Source organism: Oncorhynchus mykiss, chromosome 1 (genome assembly GCF_057628025.1).
Source record: "Oncorhynchus mykiss isolate SJ-2025 chromosome 1, ASM5762802v1, whole genome shotgun sequence".
NCBI classification, from domain to species: domain Eukaryota; kingdom Metazoa; phylum Chordata; class Actinopteri; order Salmoniformes; family Salmonidae; genus Oncorhynchus; species Oncorhynchus mykiss.
The window spans coordinates 1,868,093-1,889,687 of record NC_143022.1 but is presented as its reverse complement, the minus strand read 5'-3'; the positions used below and the strand labels follow the sequence as shown (position 1 = coordinate 1,889,687).

General features: G+C 41.0%; 1 protein-coding gene across 1 annotated transcript in view; it reads left to right on the top strand.

Moving 5' to 3' along the window:
- The first annotated feature begins 232 nt into the window (after nt 1-232).
- Nucleotides 233-21,595, top strand: part of LOC149985338 (uncharacterized) — a 175,620-nt gene continuing 154,257 nt past the window's right edge. The window contains exons 1-2 of the mRNA XM_090182472.1: nt 233-250; nt 9,760-9,883. Coding sequence (XP_090038598.1) covers nt 233-250; nt 9,760-9,883 — 142 coding nt within the window. The remainder of the gene's footprint in view (nt 251-9,759; nt 9,884-21,595) is intronic.

Below are 21,595 nucleotides of genomic sequence, written 5' to 3'. Positions count from 1 at the left end.
TTTATTTATATAGAAAAACAAACGTGTTAACACAATATTGTTAATCAACCAGGTTGTTACTGAAACACTTATAATATAATAGTAGCCTTATGTTTAATTTTTTATTAATGGCAATTCTGATTCCTATGGTTGTTTTCACTACATACTTTGGGATATTGGTGCTATGTCGGATTTGATGAGGGTTGCCAGATTGGAGCAAAAAATCTGAATTTGTCTTTTTTTTGTGGTATCGATGAAGGTGTTTGATTGGGTGAGCTGATATAACTTGTATCATTATTATAGGGCTGTGAAACCCATAGCCGAATGGCTTCAGATGGAGAATTTCTCACCATTTATTTACGGAGAGCATTTTCAATTTTTTAGCAGGCAGTGTTCATTTATTTACAGTAGTGTGTTGATTAGTTATTGCTTTCTTCAGTGGAAATACAGAATATGTATAAAAATGCCAAATATACCAAAAGCTAAAATACTATTTATTTAACCATGTTAAATCTGAAACATGAAAACTACAAACATTTAACCAGTTGAAGATAATGAATACATGACAAATATTGAATTAAAAAATATTCCTACAAAAGACAAGAGTTAGCTTGAGTAACATGAGTATAAACAAAGTGTGTGTTGGTGGGGGTGTGTATGTATGTATCATGGTGTACATTATAATTTCCCATCATAAAATGTATTAAAATACCTTCATCAATACCACAACAACAAAAAATAAAACAGAAAAACCTGTATTTTTTCTCCAATCTGACCACCCTCAGAACATTTGACATAGCCTTGTATAAAATGCATTATAAAAGAAATGGTGTAATGTACACAAACAAGTTGAGCCTTGTATTAAATGCATCAGGTAGAAAATTGTGTAATGTAGGCTCCACGAAATATGTGTTATTAAGAAAATCGTGTAGGCCGACAGGAAAAGGACCTTTCTGACTACAAGTGCACCAGAATCCCAAAGTATTAAGGGAAAAGAAGCATAGAAAACAGTATTGGGGTGAATAAAAAACAAATCAATGTAAGGCTACTATTATATTATAATTACTTAGGTGACAACCTGGTTGATTAACAATATTGTGTTGCTAACACGTTTGTTTTTTATAAACTCAGCAAAAAAAAGAAACATCCCTTTTTCAGGACCCTGTCTATCAAAGATAATTTGTAAAAATCCAAATAACTTCACAGATCTTCATTGTAAAGGGTTTAAACACTGTGTCCCATGCTTGTTCAATGAACATTAAACAATTAATGAACATGCACCTGTGGAACGGTCGTTAAGACACTAACAGCTTACAGACGGTAGGCAATTAAGTTCAGTTGTGAAAACTTAGGACACTAAAGAGGCCTTTCTACTGACTCCGAAAAAACACCAAAAGAAAGATGCCCAGGGTCCCAGCTCATCTGCGTGAACGTGTCTTAGGCATGCTGTAAGGAGGCATGAGGATTGCAGATGTGGCCAGGGAAATAAATTGCAATGTCCGTACTGTGAGACACCTAAGACAGCGCTACAGGGAGACAGGACAGACAGCAGATCGTCCTCGCAGTGGCAGACCACGTGTAACAACATCTGCACAGGATCGGTACATCCAAACATCACACCTGCGGGACAGGTACAGGATGGCAACAACAACTGCTGAGTTACACCAGGAACGCACAATCCCTCTTTCAGTGCTCAGACTGTCCGCAATAGTCTGAGAGAGGCTGGACTGAGGGCTTGTAGGTCTGTTGTAAGGTCCTCAACAGACATCACTGGCAGCAATGTCACCCATGGCCACAAACCCACCGTCGCTGGACCAGACAGGACTGGCAAAATGTGCTCTTCACTGACGAGTCGAGGTTTTGTTTCACCAGGACTGATGGTTGGATTCGCGTTTATCGTTGAAGGAATGAGCATTACACCGAGGACTGTACTATGGAGCGGGATCGATTTGGAGGTGGAGGGTCCATCATGGTATGGGCCGGTGTGTCACAGGATCATTGGACTGAGCTTGTTGTCATCCTTCCTCATGTGGTACCATTCCTGCGGGCTCATCCTGACAGCATGACAATGCCACCAATCATACTGCTCATTCTGTCCGTGATTTCCTGCAAGACAGGAATGTCAGTGTTCTGCCATTGCCAGCAAAGAGCCCGGCTCTCAATCCCACTGACCACATCTGGGACCTGTTGGATCGGATGGTGAGGGCTAGGGCCATTCCCCCCAGAAATGTCCGGGAACTTGCAAGTGCCTTGGTGGAAGAGTGGGGTAACATCTCACAACAAGAATTGCCAAATCTGGCGCAATCCATGAGGAGGAGACGCACTGCAGTACTTAAAACCTCTTAGCGCACGGATCCCGTCACCGGGATCAAAATTGACAACATCCTGTGATGTTGTCATCCGCGCCAAATTCAAATGACAAAATCGTAATATTAATGCAGCTGGTGGCCACATCAGATACTGACTGTTACAGTGCCTTGCGAAAGTATTCGGGCTCCCTTGAACTTTGCGACCTTTTGCCACATTTCAGGCTTCAAACATAAAGATATAAAACTGTATTTTTTTTGTGAAGAATCAACAACAAGTGGGACACAATCAAGAAGTGGAACGACATTTATTGGATATTTCAAACTTTTTTAACAAATCAAAAACTGAAAAATTGGGCGTGCAAAATTATTCAGCCCCTTTACTTTCAGTGCAGCAAACTCTCTCCAGAAGTTCAGTGAGGATCTCTGAATGATCCAATGTTGACCTTAATATTATTGTTGCTGACCAAATATTTACACATGTTAAGTTTGCTGAAAATAAACGCAGTTGAGGACATTTTCTTTTTTGCTGAGTTTGTAAATAAATGTGGCAAAAAAAAAAAGGCAGGGTAGAACACCGTTGCCCATGATGCATTGCTCAAATAACTTTCAAAAGATTGTACTGAAGTTTGCCCTCCCCCAAAAAGTAATTTCCTACGAATTCAGTCAAACAAAATTGCACAAAATCTGCCTAAATACTTTTTGAACATATTTGCATGAAAGAAATTGTGTTTAAAAGGGATACAACTTCTCTGCCACTGGAGCACCAGAGACACATCCCAGATGGCACCCTATTCCCTTAATAGTGCACTTCTCCAGACCAGGGCCTGTAGGGATGCCCATAGGGCTCTGTTCGACTGTAGTACACCACTATAGGGAATAGGGTGCCATTTGGGATGCGGACCTTTTTGTCCCTGGGCTCAACTGGAATATGGATGGTCACATTGTTCCCCTGAGAATAGATACAGTGACTTCAGAAAGTATTCACCACTTGACTTATTCCACATTTTCTTGTTACAGCCTGAATGGTCTGGTTGATCTAGCTGGTCTGTCATATTATAATAGAGACAATAGATCTAGCTGGTATGTCATAATATAATAGAGACAGTAGATCTAGCTGATCTGTCATAATATAATAGCGACAGTATATCTAGCTGGTCTGTCATATTATAATAGAGACAGTAGATCTAGCTGGTCTGTCATATTATAATAGGAACAGTTGTTCTAGCTGATCTGTCATAATATAATAGAGACAGTAGATGTAGATGGTCTGTCATAATATAATAGAGACAGTAGATCTAGTTGGTGTGTCATAATATAATAGCGACAGTAGATCTAGCTGGTCTGTCATATTGTAATAGGAACAGTTGATCTAGCTGGTCTGTCAAAATATAATAGAGACAGTAGATCTAGCTGGTCCGTCATAATATCATAGCGACTGTAGATCTAGCTGGTCTGTCATTATATCATAGAGACAGTTGATCTAGCTGATCTGTCATAATATCATAGAGTCAGTAGATCTAGCTGGTCTGTCATAATATCATAGAGACAGTAGATCTAGCTGGTCTGTCATAATATAATAGAGACAGTAGATCTAGATGGTCTGTCATAATATAATAGAGACAGTAGATCTAGCTGGTCTGTCATAATATAATAGAGACAGTAGATCTAGCTGGTCTGTCATATTATAATAGAGACAGTTGATCTAGCTGGTCTGTCATATTATAATAGAGACAGTAGATCTAGCTGGTCTGTCATATTATAATAGAGACAGTAGATCTAGCTGGTCTGTCATAATATAATAGAGACAGTTGATCTAGCTGGTCTGTCATATTATAATAGAGACAGTAGATCTAGCTGGTCTGTCATATTATAATAGAGACAGTAGATCTAGCTGGTCTGTCATATTATAATAGAGACAGTGGATCTAGCTGGTCTGTCATATTATAACAAAGACAGTAGATCTAGCTGGTCTGTCATATTATAACAGAGACAGTTGATCTAGCTGGTCTGTCATATTATAATAGAGACAATAGATCTAGCTGGTATGTCATAATATAATAGAGACAGTAGATCTAGATAGTCTGTCATATTATAATAGAGACAGTAGATCTAGCTGGTCTGTCATATTATAATAGAGACAGTTGATCTAGCTGGTCTGTCATACTATAATAGAGACAATAGATCTGGCTGTTCTGTCATAATATAATATAGACAGTAGCTCTAGCTGGTCTGTCATAATATAATAGCGACAGTAGATCTAGCTGGTCTGTCATATTATAATAGAGACAGTTGATCTAGCTGGTCTGTCATATTATAATAGAGACAATAGATCTGGCTGGTCTGTCATAATATAATATAGACAGTAGATCTAGCTGGTCTGTCATAATATAATAGCGACAGTAGATCTAGCTGGTCTGTCATATTATAATAGAGACAGTTGATCTAGCTGGTCTGTCATATTATAATAGAGACAATAGATCTGGCTGGTCTGTCATAATATAATATAGACAGTAGATCTAGCTGGTCTGTCATAATATAATAGCGACAGTAGATCTAGCTGTTCTGTCATAATATAATAGAGACAGTAGATCTAGCTGGTCTGTCATACTATAATAGAGACAGTATATCTAGCTGGTCTGTCATAATATAACAGAGACAATAGATCTAGCTGGTCTGTCATATTATAATATAGACAGTAGATCTAGCTGGTCTGTCATATTATAATAGGAACAGTTGATCTTGCTGATCTGTCATAATATAATAGAGACAGTAGATGTAGCTGGTCTGTCATAATATCATAGAGACAGTAGATCTAGCTGGTCTGTCATAATATAATAGAGACAGTAGATCTAGCTGGTCTGTCATAATATAATAGAGACAGTAGATCTAGCTGGTCTGTCATATTATAATAGAGACAGTTGATCTAGCTGGTCTGTCATATTATAATAGAGACAGTAGATCTAGCTGGTCTGTCATATTATAATAGAGACAGTAGATCTAGCTGGTCTGTCATAATATAATAGAGACAGTTGATCTAGCTGGTCTGTCATATTATAATAGAGACAGTAGATCTAGCTGGTCTGTCATATTATAATAGAGACAGTAGATCTAGCTGGTCTGTCATATTATAATAGAGACAGTGGATCTAGCTGGTCTGTCATATTATAACAAAGACAGTAGATCTAGCTGGTCTGTCATATTATAACAGAGACAGTTGATCTAGCTGGTCTGTCATATTATAATAGAGACAATAGATCTAGCTGGTATGTCATAATATAATAGAGACAGTAGATCTAGATAGTCTGTCATATTATAATAGAGACAGTAGATCTAGCTGGTCTGTCATATTATAATAGAGACAGTTGATCTAGCTGGTCTGTCATACTATAATAGAGACAATAGATCTGGCTGTTCTGTCATAATATAATATAGACAGTAGATCTAGCTGGTCTGTCATAATATAATAGCGACAGTAGATCTAGCTGGTCTGTCATATTATAATAGAGACAGTTGATCTAGCTGGTCTGTCATATTATAATAGAGACAATAGATCTGGCTGGTCTGTCATAATATAATATAGACAGTAGATCTAGCTGGTCTGTCATAATATAATAGCGACAGTAGATCTAGCTGGTCTGTCATATTATAATAGAGACAGTTGATCTAGCTGGTCTGTCATATTATAATAGAGACAATAGATCTGGCTGGTCTGTCATAATATAATATAGACAGTAGATCTAGCTGGTCTGTCATAATATAATAGCGACAGTAGATCTAGCTGTTCTGTCATAATATAATAGAGACAGTAGATCTAGCTGGTCTGTCATACTATAATAGAGACAGTATATCTAGCTGGTCTGTCATAATATAACAGAGACAATAGATCTAGCTGGTCTGTCATATTATAATATAGACAGTAGATCTAGCTGGTCTGTCATATTATAATAGGAACAGTTGATCTAGCTGATCTGTCATAATATAATAGAGACAGTAGATGTAGCTGGTCTGTCATAATATCATAGAGAGAGTAGATCTAGCTGGTCTGTCATATTGTATTAGGAACTGTTGATCTAGCTGATCTGTCATATTATAATAGAGACAGTAGATCTAGCTGGTCTGTCATATTATAATAGAGACAGTAGATCTAGCTGGTCTGTCATATTATAATAGAGACAGTGGATCTAGCTGGTCTGTCATATTATAACAAAGACAGTAGATCTAGCTGGTCTGTCATATTATAACAGAGACAGTTGATCTAGCTGGTCTGTCATATTATAATAGAGACAATAGATCTAGCTGGTATGTCATAATATAATAGAGACAGTAGATCTAGATAGTCTGTCATATTATAATAGAGACAGTAGATCTAGCTGGTCTGTCATATTATAATAGAGACAGTTGATCTAGCTGGTCTGTCATACTATAATAGAGACAATAGATCTGGCTGTTCTGTCATAATATAATATAGACAGTAGATCTAGCTGGTCTGTCATAATATAATAGCGACAGTAGATCTAGCTGGTCTGTCATATTATAATAGAGACAGTTGATCTAGCTGGTCTGTCATATTATAATAGAGACAATAGATCTGGCTGGTCTGTCATAATATAATATAGACAGTAGATCTAGCTGGTCTGTCATAATATAATAGCGACAGTAGATCTAGCTGGTCTGTCATATTATAATAGAGACAGTTGATCTAGCTGGTCTGTCATATTATAATAGAGACAATAGATCTGGCTGGTCTGTCATAATATAATATAGACAGTAGATCTAGCTGGTCTGTCATAATATAATAGCGACAGTAGATCTAGCTGTTCTGTCATAATATAATAGAGACAGTAGATCTAGCTGGTCTGTCATACTATAATAGAGACAGTATATCTAGCTGGTCTGTCATAATATAACAGAGACAATAGATCTAGCTGGTCTGTCATATTATAATATAGACAGTAGATCTAGCTGGTCTGTCATATTATAATAGGAACAGTTGATCTAGCTGATCTGTCATAATATAATAGCGACAGTAGATCTAGCTGGTCTGTCATATTATAATAGAGAGAGTAGATCTAGCTGGTCTGTCATATTGTATTAGGAACTGTTGATCTAGCTGATCTGTCATATTATAATAGAGACAGTAGATCTAGCTGCTCTGTCATATTATAATAAAGACAGTAGATCTAGCTTGTCTGTCATTTTATAATAGAGACAGTTGATCTAGCTGGTCTGTCATATTATAATAGAGACAATAGATCTAGCTGGTATGTCATAATATAATAGAGACAGTAGATCTAGCTGGTCTTTTATAATATAATAGCGACAGTAGATCTAGCTGGTCTGTCATATTATAATAGAGACAGTAGATCTAGCTGGTCTGTCATATTATAATAGGAACAGTTTATCTAGCTGATCTGTCATAATATAATAGAGACAGTAGATGTAGCTGATCTGTCATAATATCATAGAGACAGTAGATCTAGCTGGTCCGTCATATTATAATAGAGACAGTAGATCTAGCTGGTCTGTCATATTATAATAGAGACAGTAGATCTAGCTGGTCTGTCATAATATAACAGAGACAGTAGATCTAGCTGGTCTGTCATATTATAATAGAGACAGTAGATCTAGCTGGTCTGTCATATTATAATAGCAACAGTTGATCTAGCTGATCTGTCATAGTATAATAGAGACAGTAGATGTAGCTGGTCTGTCATAATATCATAGAGACAGTAGATCTAGCTGGTCTGTCATATTATAATAGAGACAGTAGATCTAGCTGGTCTGTCATATTATAATAGAGACAGTAGATCTAGCTGCTCTGACATATTATAATAAAGACAGTAGATCTAGCTGGTCTGTCATTTTATAATAGAGACAGTTGATCTAGCTGGTATGTCATAATATAATAGAGACAGTAGATCTAGCTGGTCTGTCATAATATAATAGCGACAGTAGATCTAGCTGGTCTGTCATATTATAATAGAGAGAGTAGATCTAGCTGGTCTGTCATATTGTATTAGGAACTGTTGATCTAGCTGGTCTGTCAAAATATAATAGAGACAGTAGATCTAGCTGGTCTGTCATAATATCATAGATACTGTAGATCGAGCTGGTCTGTCAGATTATAATAGAGACAGTAGATCTAGCTGGTCTGTCATATTATAACAGATACAGTTGATCTAGCTGGTCTGTCATATTATAATAAAGACAATAGATCTAGCTGGTATGTCATAATATAATAGAGACAGTAGATCTAGTTGGTCTGTCTTATTATAATAGAGACAGTAGATCTAGCTGGTCTGTCATATTATAATAGAGACAGTAGATCTAGCTGGTCTGTCATACTATAATAGAGACAGTAGATCTAGCTGGTCTGTCATAATATAACAGAGACAATAGATCTAGCTGGTCTGTCATATTATAATAGAGACAGTAGATCTAGCTGGTCTGTCATATTATAATAGGAACAGTTGATCTAGCTGATCTGTCATAATATAATAGAGACAGTAGATGTAGCGGGTCTGTCATAATATAATAGGAACAGTTGATCTAGCTGATCTGTCATAATATAATAGACAGTAGATGTAGCTGGTCTGTCATAATATCATAGAGACAGTAGATCTAGCTGGTCTGTCATATTAAAATAGAGACAGTAGATATAGCTGGTCTGTCATATTATAATAGCGACAGTAGATCTAGCTGGTCTGTCATAATATAATATAGACAGTAGATCTAGCTGGTCTGTCATATTAAAATAGAGACAGTAGATATAGCTGGTCTGTCATAATATAATAGAGACAGTTGTCACGTTCTGACCTTAGTTCCTTTGTTTTGTCTTTGTTTTAGTATGGTCAGGGTGTGAGTTGGGTGGGTTGTCTATGTTAGTTTTTCTATGATTTTCTATTTCTGTGTTTGGCCTTGTATGGTTCTCATTCAGAGGCAGCTGTCAATCGTTGTCCCTTATTGAGAACCATATTTAGGTAGCCTGTTTTCAATTGTGTTTGGTGGGTGGTTGTTTTCAGTCTTTCTGTGTTTGCACCAGACAGAACTGTTTCGGGTGTTTCTTTGTTGTATTGTTATTCAGTGTTCAGTTTTGAGTATTATTAAAAACCATGAACACTTACCACGCCGCAACTTGGTCCTCACCTTCTTCCACCCACGACAGCTGTTACAGAACCACCCACCAACCAAAAAAGGACCAAGCAGCAGGAACAGCGATAACAGGACTCCTGGACATGGGAGCGAGATCTGGACTATGTCACAACTTGGGAGGAGATAGACAGGTGGTAGGTCGACCCAGGGAGAGTGCCGGAGCCCGCCTGGGATTCTCTGGAGCAGTGTGAGGAGGGATACCGGTGAATGGAGTTGGCAAGACGATCAAGGAAGCACGAGAGGCAGCCCCAAAAATGTATTGGGGGTGGCACACAGGGAGGTAGGAGACCTGCGCCAACTTCCCGTGCTTACCGGAGAGAGAGGGACCGGGCAGGCACCGTGTTATGCCGTGAGGCGCACGGTGTCCCCGGTGCGTGTGCATAGCCTGGTGCGGTACATCCCAGCTCCTCGTATTGGCCGGGCTAGAGTGGGCATTGAGCCAGGTGCCATGAAGCCGGCTCAGTGCATCTGGTCTCCAGTGCGTCTCCTCGGGCCGGTGTACATGGCACCGGCCCTACGCATGGTGTCCCCGGTTCGCCAGCACAGCCCAGTGCGGGCTATTCCACCTCGCCGCACTGGCCTGGCTACGGGGAGCATTCAACCAGGTAGGTTTTGGCAGGCTCGGTGCTCGAGACCTCCTATGCGCCTTCACGGTCCAATCTATCCGGCCAATCTATCCGGTGCCACCTCCACGTACCAGCCCTCCGGTGGCAGGCCCCCGCACCAGGCTGTCTCTCCGCCTTCTGCTTACAGGTGCTCCATCCTGTCCAGCGCTGCCAGAGCCTTCCTCCTCTCCAGCGCTGCCAGAGTCTCCCGTCTGTCCTGGGCTGCCAGAGTCTCCCGTCTGTCCTGAGCTGCCAGAGTCTCCCGTCTGTCCTGAGCTGCCAGAGTCTCCCGTCTGTCCTGAGCTGCCAGAGTCTCCCGTCTGTCCTGAGCTGCCAGAGTCTCCCGTCTGTCCTGAGCTGCCAGAGTCTCCCGTCTGTCCTGAGCTGCCAGAATCTCCCCCATCCGTCCTGAGCTGCCAGAGTCCCCCCCATCCGTCCTGAGCTGCCAGAGTCCTCCGTCTGTCCTGAGCTGCCAGGGTCTCCCGTCTGTCCTGAGCTGCCAGAGTCTCCTGTCTGTCCTGAGCTGCCAGAGTCTCCCGTCTGTCCTGAGCTGCCAGAGTTTCCCGTCCGTCCTGAGCTGCCAGAGTCTCTCGTCCGTCCTGAGCTGCCAGAGTCTCTCGTTCGCCCTGAGCTGCCAGAGTCTCCCATCCGTCCTGAGCTGCCAGAGTCCCCCCCATCCGTCCTGAGCTGCCAGAGTCCTCCGTCTGTCCTGAGCTGCCAGGGTCTCCCGTCTGTCCTGAGCTGCCAGAGCCGCCGCCAGTCAGGAGCTGCCAGAGCCGCCCGCCAGTCAGGAGCTGCCAGAGCCGCCCGCCTGTCCGGTGCTGCCGGAATCTCCCGTCCATTTGGGGCCCGCTGCTAGGGTCCCCAGTCCGAGGTTGGCGGCGAAGGGTCGCCGCTCTAAGGGTGCCACTGAGGCGGGGAAAGAAGCGGGCAAAGACTATGGTGGAGTGGGGTCCACGTCCCGCGCCAGAGCCGCCACCACGGACAGACGCCCACCCAGACCCTCCCCTATAGGTTCAGGTTTTGCGGCCGGAGTCCGCACCTTTGGGCGGGGGGTAGGGGGTAGTGTCACGTTCTGATCTTAGTTATTTTGTTATGTCTTTGTTTTAGTATGGTCAGGGCGTGAGTTGGGTGGGTAGTCTATGTTCTTTTTTCTATGTTGTGGTTTTGTGTTTGGCCTGGTATGGTTCTCAATCAGAGGCAGGTGTCGTTCGTTGTCTCTGATTGAGAATCATACTTCGGTAGCCTTTTCCCACCTGTGTGGTGTGGGTGATTATTTTCTGTTTAGTGTGTTTTGCACCTGACGGAGCTGTTTCCGTTGTGCTTTTTGTTTCTTTGTTTGGTAGTGTTCAGTTTAAATAAATACCATGAACAAGTACCACGTGAGCTGGTGGTCCTCACCTTCTTCCACCGACAACCATTACAATAATGCTTTAGCAAATGTACATTATACCAGGGGTGCTGGTAGACACAATGTAAGTAACCTAATTTATGTCCCTCTAACTGCCCTGAATGCCTCTGCTGATTCTACAGATATTGTATGCAGTAATTATGAGCCTATGAACCAGAGTTATACAGTCAGCACTGAGGCAGTGTGTTCTAGTAGGAAGACCACTGTTAACACTGAGGAGGTGTGTCCCAGTAGGAAGACCACTGTTAACACTGAGGTGGTGTGTCCTAGTAGGAAGACCACTGTTAACACTGAGGTGGTGTGTCCTAGTAGGAAGACCACTGTTAACACTGAGGTGGTGTGTCCTATAGGAAGACCACTGTTAACACTGAGGTGGTGTGTCCTAGTAAGAAGACCACTGTTAACACTGAGGTGGTGTGTCCTAGTAGGAAGACCACTGTTAACACTGAGGAGATGTGTCCTAGTAGGAAGACCACTGTTAACACTGAGGTGGTGTGTCCTAGTAGGAAGATCACTGTTAACACTGAGGTGGTGTGTCCTATAGGAAGACCACTGTTAACACTGAGGTGGTGTGTCCTAGTAAGAAGACCACTGTTAACACTGAGGTGGTGTGTCCTAGTAGGAAGACCACTGTTAACACTGAGGTGGTGTTTTAAATACTGTTGAACCTGTAGCCATATTACTTCATCTGCCTCACCTAAAGCCCCTTCTGGTGGGAAGCTGCTATAGACAGTCAGTATCTGGATAATGTTAAATACTGTTGAAGTAATATGGATACAGGTTCATCTGCCTCACCTAAAGCCCATTCTGGTAGGAAGCTGCTATAGACAGTCAGTATCTGGATAATGTTAAATACTGTTGAAGTAATATGGCTACAGGTTCATCTGCCTCACCTAAAGCCCGTTCTGGTGGGAAGCTGCTATAGACAGTCAGTATCTGGATAATGTTAAATACTGTTGAAGTAATATGGCTACAGGTTCATCTGCCTCACCTAAAGCCCGTTCTGGTGGGAAGCTGCTATAGACAGTCAGTATCTGGATAATGTTAAATACTGTTGAAGTTATATGACTACAGGTTCATCTGCCTCACCTAAAGCCCATTCTGGTGGGAAGCTGCTATAGACAGTCAGTATCTGGATAATGTTAAATACTGTTGAAGTAATATGGCTACAGGTTCATCTGCCTCCCCTAAAGCCCATTCTGGTGGGAAGCTGCTATAGACAGTCAGTATCTGGATAATGTTAAATACTGTTGTAGTAATATGGCTACAGGTTCATCTGCCTCCCCTAAAGCCCATTCTGGTGGGAAGCTGCTATAGACAGTCAGTATCTGGATAATGTTAAATACTGTTGAAGTAATATGGCTACAGGTTCATCTGCCTCACCTAAAGCCCATTCTGGTGGGAAGCTGCTATAGACAGTCAGTATCTGGATAATGTTAAATACTGTTGTAGTAATATGGCTACAGGTTCATCTGCCTCCCCTAAAGCCCATTCTGGTGGGAAGCTGCTATAGACAGTCAGTATCTGGATAATGTTAAATACTGTTGAAGTAATATGGCTACAGGTTCATCTGCCTCACCTAAAGCCCATTCTGGTGGGAAGCTGCTATAGACAGTCAGTATCTGGATAATGTTAAATACTGTTGAAGTAATATGGCTACAGGTTCATCTGCCTCACCTAAAGCCCATTCTGGTGGGAAGCTGCTATAGACCACCAAGTGCTAACAGTCAGTATCTGGATAACGTGTGAAATGCTTGATAATGTCTGTGACATCAACAGAGCGGTATATTTTCTGAGTGATTTAAATATCGACTGGCTTTCATCAAGCTGCCCACTCAAGAAAAAGCTTCAAACTGCAACCTGGTTCAGGTTATCAGTCAACCTACACAGCACAGTTGCAAGTGTTAATTTAACACCAGGTGTGTTAATTTTAATACTCATCCAGTGTTTATATAGGTCCACTCTCAGTGTTAATTTAATATTGAAACAAAGTGTTAATATATAACACTTCAGGTGTTGTTCAAATGACCAAAGGGAGTGTTTTTTTCAACACTCATCCAATGTTTATATAGGGCCACTCGGTATAAATTTAACATTTTTGGTAGTGTTCATATTGTTAATATTGAAACACTTGGAGTGTTAAAATATAACACTTCATAAGTTCTTCAAATGACCCATGGGAGTGTTTTTTCAACACCCTCAGTATTAAGCAGCAACACCTTTCAGTGTTGAGGATCAACTCTAGAGAATGCCTCCTGTAGCTGAATTGACACCAGGAAGTGATAAATATTCACACTAGGAAATACCCATTTTTTGTCTGGTTCTCTCACACTCATAAATCATAAATCACTCATAAATCAAGCCTGCAAGTTGTGAGTTAAATAAATAAAGAATTCCTTACAAGAGTAGTGATTCTGCTTGGTTTCATTTATTTACACCAAAGTTAAATCAGGGCATCACAGCCACATGAAAATTAAATCAGTGCATCAGAATGAAATCAGTGCATCACAGGCTCATCAGAATGAAATCAGTGCATCATAGGCTCATCAGAATGAAATCAGTGCTTCCAACAGGAAGTATTATTAAAGAGATGCTTTACATTGAAATACAGATAGAGATGTAGTAGTTAATGATCCAAGGTCAGCATTTCCGCTCCTGATGATTATGATGACTGAAGATGTTAGAATAAAAACAAAACACAAGACTTAATCATGCTCTCTCTCTCCATCTGTCTCTCGTCTGCAGGTATGTTTTGACATGAAATGATGCCAACCCCCAGTCCCGTCATCACTACCTCACCCGCTCTGAAGATAACCTGGGGGCCGACTGGGGGCCCAAGGCTGGTTAGGAGACACCACCAGAGACTTATGTCATTGTGATGAACTGATATAATATTAGGGTAGCACTGTGATTCATTAATCACATGCTGCCTTCCCTGCTCCTATGTTCTTTCTTTTTGTCTTTCTCCTCTTTCCTCTGTTTTTATACTGCACAACAGATGTGCATTGAAGTAGAGTGAAATTGTATTTATAACATTACAATTCTAATATTTATAATGCATGTATTGTGTATTTATAACACTTGGATGATGAACTTCTTTCAATAAAGTGCTTCACATTTTCTACTGGTTGAAATTAAGTCTCTCATTTGATGAAATACTACACCTCTCATGTGTTTATCAGATCAATGCAGATGAAGGAAACTACATACTGCGATGAACCGGTTTTACAGTATTTAGATGATGCATTGGAAGTGTAGTGTACTGTTTAAAAAATATATATTTCTGTATATATGAACTACAAATCAGCCTCTAACTAGTTAAATCATGTTTCTAGTCTATTGCATAGTTAGTGTAACCACTGATGTCCCAGGACCAAGATTGGTAGACACTGTTGAAGTGCATAATTCTAATACATTTACTGTTTCACAAGACGACAGACTGGTTTGCTGGTTGTTTCAGGAATCCCTAAAACATTAAATAAACAGAATTTCAATTTCATACTCATGTCACAATACCCATAAAGCTAGCCAGCTAGCTGGCTAATGTTAGCTAGTCAGCTAGCTTTGTTAAATCGCAATTTTTGGAAATGAACTTTATGACAAAAAAGTATGCCTAATTGTTTGTCTCTTCATTAACATATTCCTGTAAACATTTTTTTTTTGCATGATTAGATATGATGTTACATTTGCTTCCATCCTAGTATTTTTGCCAGCCATCTTTGGTGAAAAAAAGTCTCCAGCCTTGGGTCGCACAGCATCAAATTCATCATGGGAACTACCCGATATTATTGGTTATCGCCCAGGGGTCGGCGGCTGGTGATTTAAGTTCATATTTTTCACCGCCTCCCACGCCACCTTCGCACCGCCAAAAGGTCCCCGCCCTCTCCGCTTTCCTTCCATTGAAATTAATAAGAGGTGTCTCACTGCGCGGCCTCTTGTGCAATTGGGCAGTATGTTGTGGCAGTGCTTCTACACCCCCTGCATGTACAAAAAGTATTTCAGTAGATTTTGTGCACGTCTGTGTGCTTTAATTTGTGTGAAAATACACATTTTTGTGCGACTTCATTCATAGGAAAAATAATTTGGGTGGGAAAACTTCAGAGCAATCTTTTGAAAGTTAGTGGAGCAATGCATTTTGGGCAATGGTGTTCTACCCTGCTTTTAATTGTCCCCCACATTTATTTATATAGAAAAACAAACGTGTTAACACAATATTGTTAATCAACCAGGTTGTTACTGAAACACTTATAATATAATAGTAGCCTTATGTTTAATTTTTTATTAATGGCAATTCTGATTCCTATGGTTGTTTTCACTACATACTTTGGGATATTGGTGCTATGTCGGATTTGATGAGGGTTGCCAGATTGGAGCAAAAAATCTGAATTTGTCTTTTTTTTTGTGGTATCGATGAAGGTATTTGATTGGGTGAGCTGATATAACTTGTATCATTATTATAGGGCTGTGAAACCCATAGCCGAATGGCTTCAGATGGAGAGTTTCTCACCATTTATTTACGGAGAGCATTTTCCATTTTTTAGCAGGCAGTGTTCATTTATTTACAGTAGTGTGTTGATTAGTTATTGCTTTCTTCAGTGGAAATACAGAATATGTATAAAAATGCCAAATATACCAAAAGCTAAAATACTATTTATTTAACCATGTTAAATCTGAAACATGAAAACTACAAACATTTAACCAGTTGAAGATAATGAATACATGACAAATATTGAATTAAAAAATATTCCTACAAAAGACAAGAGTTAGCTTGAGTAACATGAGTATAAACAAAGTGTGTGTTGGTGGGGGTGTGTATGTATGTATCATGGTGTACATTATAATTTCCCATCATAAAATGTATTAAAATACCTTCATCAATACCACAACAACAAAAAATAAAACAGAAAAACCTGTATTTTTTTCTCCAATCTGACCACCCTCAGAACATTTGACATAGCCTTGTATAAAATGCATTATCAAAGAAATAGTGTAATGTACACAAACAAGTTGAGTCTTGTATTAAATGCATCAGGTAGAAAATTGTGTAATGTAGGCTCCACGAAATATGTGTTATTAAGAAAATCGTGTAGGCCGACAGGAAAAGGACCTTTCTGACTACAAGTGCACCAGAATCCCAAAGTATTAAGGGAAAAGAAGCATAGAAAACAGTATTGGGGTGAATAAAAAACAAATCAATGTAAGGCTACTATTATATTATAATTACTTAGGTGACAACCTGGTTGATTAACAATATTGTGTTGCTAACACGTTTGTTTTTTATAAACTCAGCAAAAAAAAGAAACATCCCTTTTTCAGGACCCTGTCTATCAAATATAATTTGTAAAAATCCAAATAACTTCACAGATCTTCATTGTAAAGGGTTTAAACACTGTGTCCCATGCTTGTTCAATGAACATTAAACAATTAATGAACATGCACCTGTGGAACGGTCGTTAAGACACTAACAGCTTACAGACGGTAGGCAATTAAGTTCAGTTGTGAAAACTTAGGACACTAAAGAGGCCTTTCTACTGACTCCGAAAAAACACCAAAAGAAAGATGCCCAGGGTCCCAGCTCATCTGCGTGAACGTGTCTTAGGCATGCTGTAAGGAGGCATGAGGATTGCAGATGTGGCCAGGGAAATAAATTGCAATGTCCGTACTGTGAGACACCTAAGACAGCGCTACAGGGAGACAGGACGGACAGCAGATCGTCCTCGCAGTGGCAGACCACGTGTAACAACATCTGCACAGGATCGGTACATCCAAACATCACACCTGCGGGACAGGTACAGGATGGCAACAACAACTGCTGAGTTACACCAGGAACGCACAATCCCTCTTTCAGTGCTCAGACTGTCCGCAATAGTCTGAGAGAGGCTGGACTGAGGGCTTGTAGGTCTGTTGTAAGGTCCTCAACAGACATCACTGGCAGCAATGTCACCCATGGCCACAAACCCACCGTCGCTGGACCAGACAGGACTGGCAAAATGTGCTCTTCACTGACGAGTCGAGGTTTTGTTTCACCAGGACTGATGGTTGGATTCGCGTTTATCGTTGAAGGAATGAGCATTACACCGAGGACTGTACTATGGAGCGGGATCGATTTGGAGGTGGAGGGTCCATCATGGTATGGGCCGGTGTGTCACAGGATCATTGGACTGAGCTTGTTGTCATCCTTCCTCATGTGGTACCATTCCTGCGGGCTCATCCTGACAGCATGACAATGCCACCAATCATACTGCTCATTCTGTCCGTGATTTCCTGCAAGACAGGAATGTCAGTGTTCTGCCATTGCCAGCAAAGAGCCCGGCTCTCAATCCCACTGACCACATCTGGGACCTGTTGGATCGGATGGTGAGGGCTAGGGCCATTCCCCCCAGAAATGTCCGGGAACTTGCAAGTGCCTTGGTGGAAGAGTGGAGTAACATCTCACAACAAGAATTGGCAAATCTGGCGCAATCCATGAGGAGGAGACGCACTGCAGTACTTAAAACCTCTTAGCGCACGGATCCCGTCACCGGGATCAAAATTGACAACATCCTGTGATGTTGTCATCCGCGCCAAATTCAAATGACAAAATCGTAATATTAATGCAGCTGGTGGCCACATCAGATACTGACTGTTACAGTGCCTTGCGAAAGTATTCGGGCTCCCTTGAACTTTGCGACCTTTTGCCACATTTCAGGCTTCAAACATAAAGATATAAAACTGTATTTTTTTTGTGAAGAATCAACAACAAGTGGGACACAATCAAGAAGTGGAACGACATTTATTGGATATTTCAAACTTTTTTAACAAATCAAAAACTGAAAAATTGGGCGTGCAAAATTATTCAGCCCCTTTACTTTCAGTGCAGCAAACTCTCTCCAGAAGTTCAGTGAGGATCTCTGAATGATCCAATGTTGACCTTAATATTATTGTTGCTGACCAAATATTTACACATGTTAAGTTTGCTGAAAATAAACGCAGTTGAGGACATTTTCTTTTTTGCTGAGTTTGTAAATAAATGTGGCAAAAAAAAAAAAGGCAGGGTAGAACACCGTTGCCCATGATGCATTGCTCAAATAACTTTCAAAAGATTGTACTGAAGTTTGCCCTCCCCCAAAAAGTAATTTCCTACGAATTCAGTCAAACAAAATTGCACAAAATCTGCCTAAATACTTTTTGAACATATTTGCATGAAAGAAATTGTGTTTAAAAGGGATACAACTTCTCTGCCACTGGAGCACCAGAGACACATCCCAGATGGCACCCTATTCCCTTAATAGTGCACTTCTCCAGACCAGGGCCTGTAGGGATGCCCATAGGGCTCTGTTCGACTGTAGTACACCACTATAGGGAATAGGGTGCCATTTGGGATGCGGACCTTTTTGTCCCTGGGCTCAACTGGAATATGGATGGTCACATTGTTCCCCTGAGAATAGATACAGTGACTTCAGAAAGTATTCACCACTTGACTTATTCCACATTTTCTTGTTACAGCCTGAATTCAAAACTTTTCTTTTGGATTCCCCTCACCCATTTTTACACAACACCCCATAATGACTAAGTGTAAACAAGTTTTTAGAAATGTTTGCACATTTATTGAAAATGAATTAAGATAATATCTAATTCACATAAATATTCACACCCCTGAGTCAATACATGTTACAATCATCTTTGGCAGTGATTACAGCTGTGAGTCTTTCTGGGTCTCTAAGAGCGATTACAGCTGTGAGTCTTTCTGGGTCTCTAAGAGCGATTACAGCTGTGAGTATTTCTGGGTAAGTCTCGAAGAGCTTTGCCCATTATTCTTTTCAAAATTCTTCTTGACTTTCAAACCGATTTCTGTCAACTGTAGCTGCTCTGCTCAGACTTCAAACGCATCATCGGCATGTCATGTGTTGCTGAATTTATTTTGAATCCCGGGCCCCCATCCCCACAGGAGGCCTTTTGCCTTTTGGTAGGCCATCATTGTAAATAAGAATTTGTTCTTAACTGACTTGCCTAGTTATAAAATTAAGGTAAAAAAAAAAAATACAAAGTTTGAGCCAAATTATGCCTCATTCAAGGTTCTTCATGGGATGTGTGAAGTGGTATGAATCTGGGAGAACATATGCTACAATCCCACCCCTGAATCAAAATATGAATAAACAATATGACAATCTGCATACACATGTTCTTATTTTGTATCAGTTTTAAACATTTATTTTGAATTATATTGTGACAATTGTTCTTAAAAACAAACAAGGTAATAAGAAATAATCACCAGAAGATCAGACAGACGGACAACGAAACAATAACATGAAAAACAACCCCCACATGAAGGCATGAAAAACAACCCCCACATGAAGGTAAGAGACAACACAGAATGATGCCTTTAAAACAAGACCAGAACGCTTAGAACAGAACAGTAACAACCATGTGAACAAAACAACAGTAACAACCATGTGAACAAGACGACAGTAACAACCATGTGAACAAGACGACAGTAACAACCATGTGAACAAGACGACAGTAACAACCATGTGAACAACACGACAGTAACAACCATGTGAACAACACGACAGTAACAACCATGTGAACAACACGACAGTAACAACCATGTGAACAAGACGACAGTAACAACCATGTGAACAAGACGACAGTAACAACCATGTGAACAAGACGACAGTAACAACCATGTGAACAAGACGACAGTAACAACCATGTGAACAAGACGACAGTAACAACCATGTGAACAAGACGACAGTAACAACCATGTGAACAAGACGACAGTAACAACCATGTGAACAAGACGACAGTAACAACCATGTGAACAAGATGACAGAAACAACCATGTGAACAAAACAACAGTAACAACCATGTGAACAAGACGACAGTAACAACCATGTGAACAAGACGACAGTAACAACCATATGAAATGTAACAGGGAAAGAGTTACAACCATGTATGCATCCTAAATGGCACCCTTTTTCACAGAACTAGAACTACACTTCTATGCCCTATTCCCTATATAATGCACTTCTTTTGATAAGAACTCTGGTTAAAAGTAGTGCACTATATAGACCAGGCATATGCAACCTTGGTCCCAGAGGGCATCAGCCACTTCATGTTTTTGATTGAAACAAACTGGAAGACCAGGTGTGATGAATTTAGGTAATCACTGATCAATTAACTCATTAGCTTAGTGTGGTGTCTAGTTGGAATAAAATCCTGCAGTACCTGCAGAACTCCAGCAACAGGGTTGTCTACCCCTGGTGTGTAGGGTCCAGGAACAGGGTTGTCTACCCCTGGTGTGTAGGGTCCAGGAACAGGGTTGTCTAACCCTGGTGTTTAGGGTCCAGGAACAGGGTTGTCTACCCCTGGTGTGTAGGGTCCAGGAACAGGGTTGGTGACAGAGACAGAGGTAACCTGGCAACAGAGACAGAGGGAACAGAGACAGAGGGAACAGAGACAGAGGGAACAGAGACAGAGGGAACAGAGACAGAGGGAACAGAGACAGAGGGAACAGAGACAGAGGGAACAGAGACAGACTAACCTGGGAACAGAGACAGACTAACCTGGGAACAGAGACAGACTAACCTGGGAACAGAGACAGACTAACCTGGGAACAGAGACAGACTAACCTGGGAACAGAGACAGACTAACCTGGGAACAGAGACAGACTAACCTGGGAACAGAGACAGACTAACCTGGGAACAGAGACAGACTAACCTGGGAACAGAGACAGACTAACCTGGGAACAGAGACAGACTAACCTGGGAACAGAGACAGAGGGAACAGAGACAGACTAACCTGGGAACAGAGACAGAGGGAACAGAGACAGACTAACCTGGGAACAGAGACAGAGGGAACAGAGACAGACTAACCTGGGAACAGAGACAGACTAACCTGGGAACAGAGACAGAGGGAACAGAGACAGACTAACCTGGGAACAGAGACAGAGGGAACAGAGACAGACTAACCTGGGAACAGAGACAGAGGGAACAGAGACAGACTAACCTGGGAACAGAGACAGACTAACCTGGGAACAGAGACATACTAACCTGGGAACAGAGACAGACTAACCTGGGAACAGAGACAGACTAACCTGGGAACAGAGACAGACTAACCTGGGAACAGAGACAGAGGGAACAGAGACAGACTAACCTGGG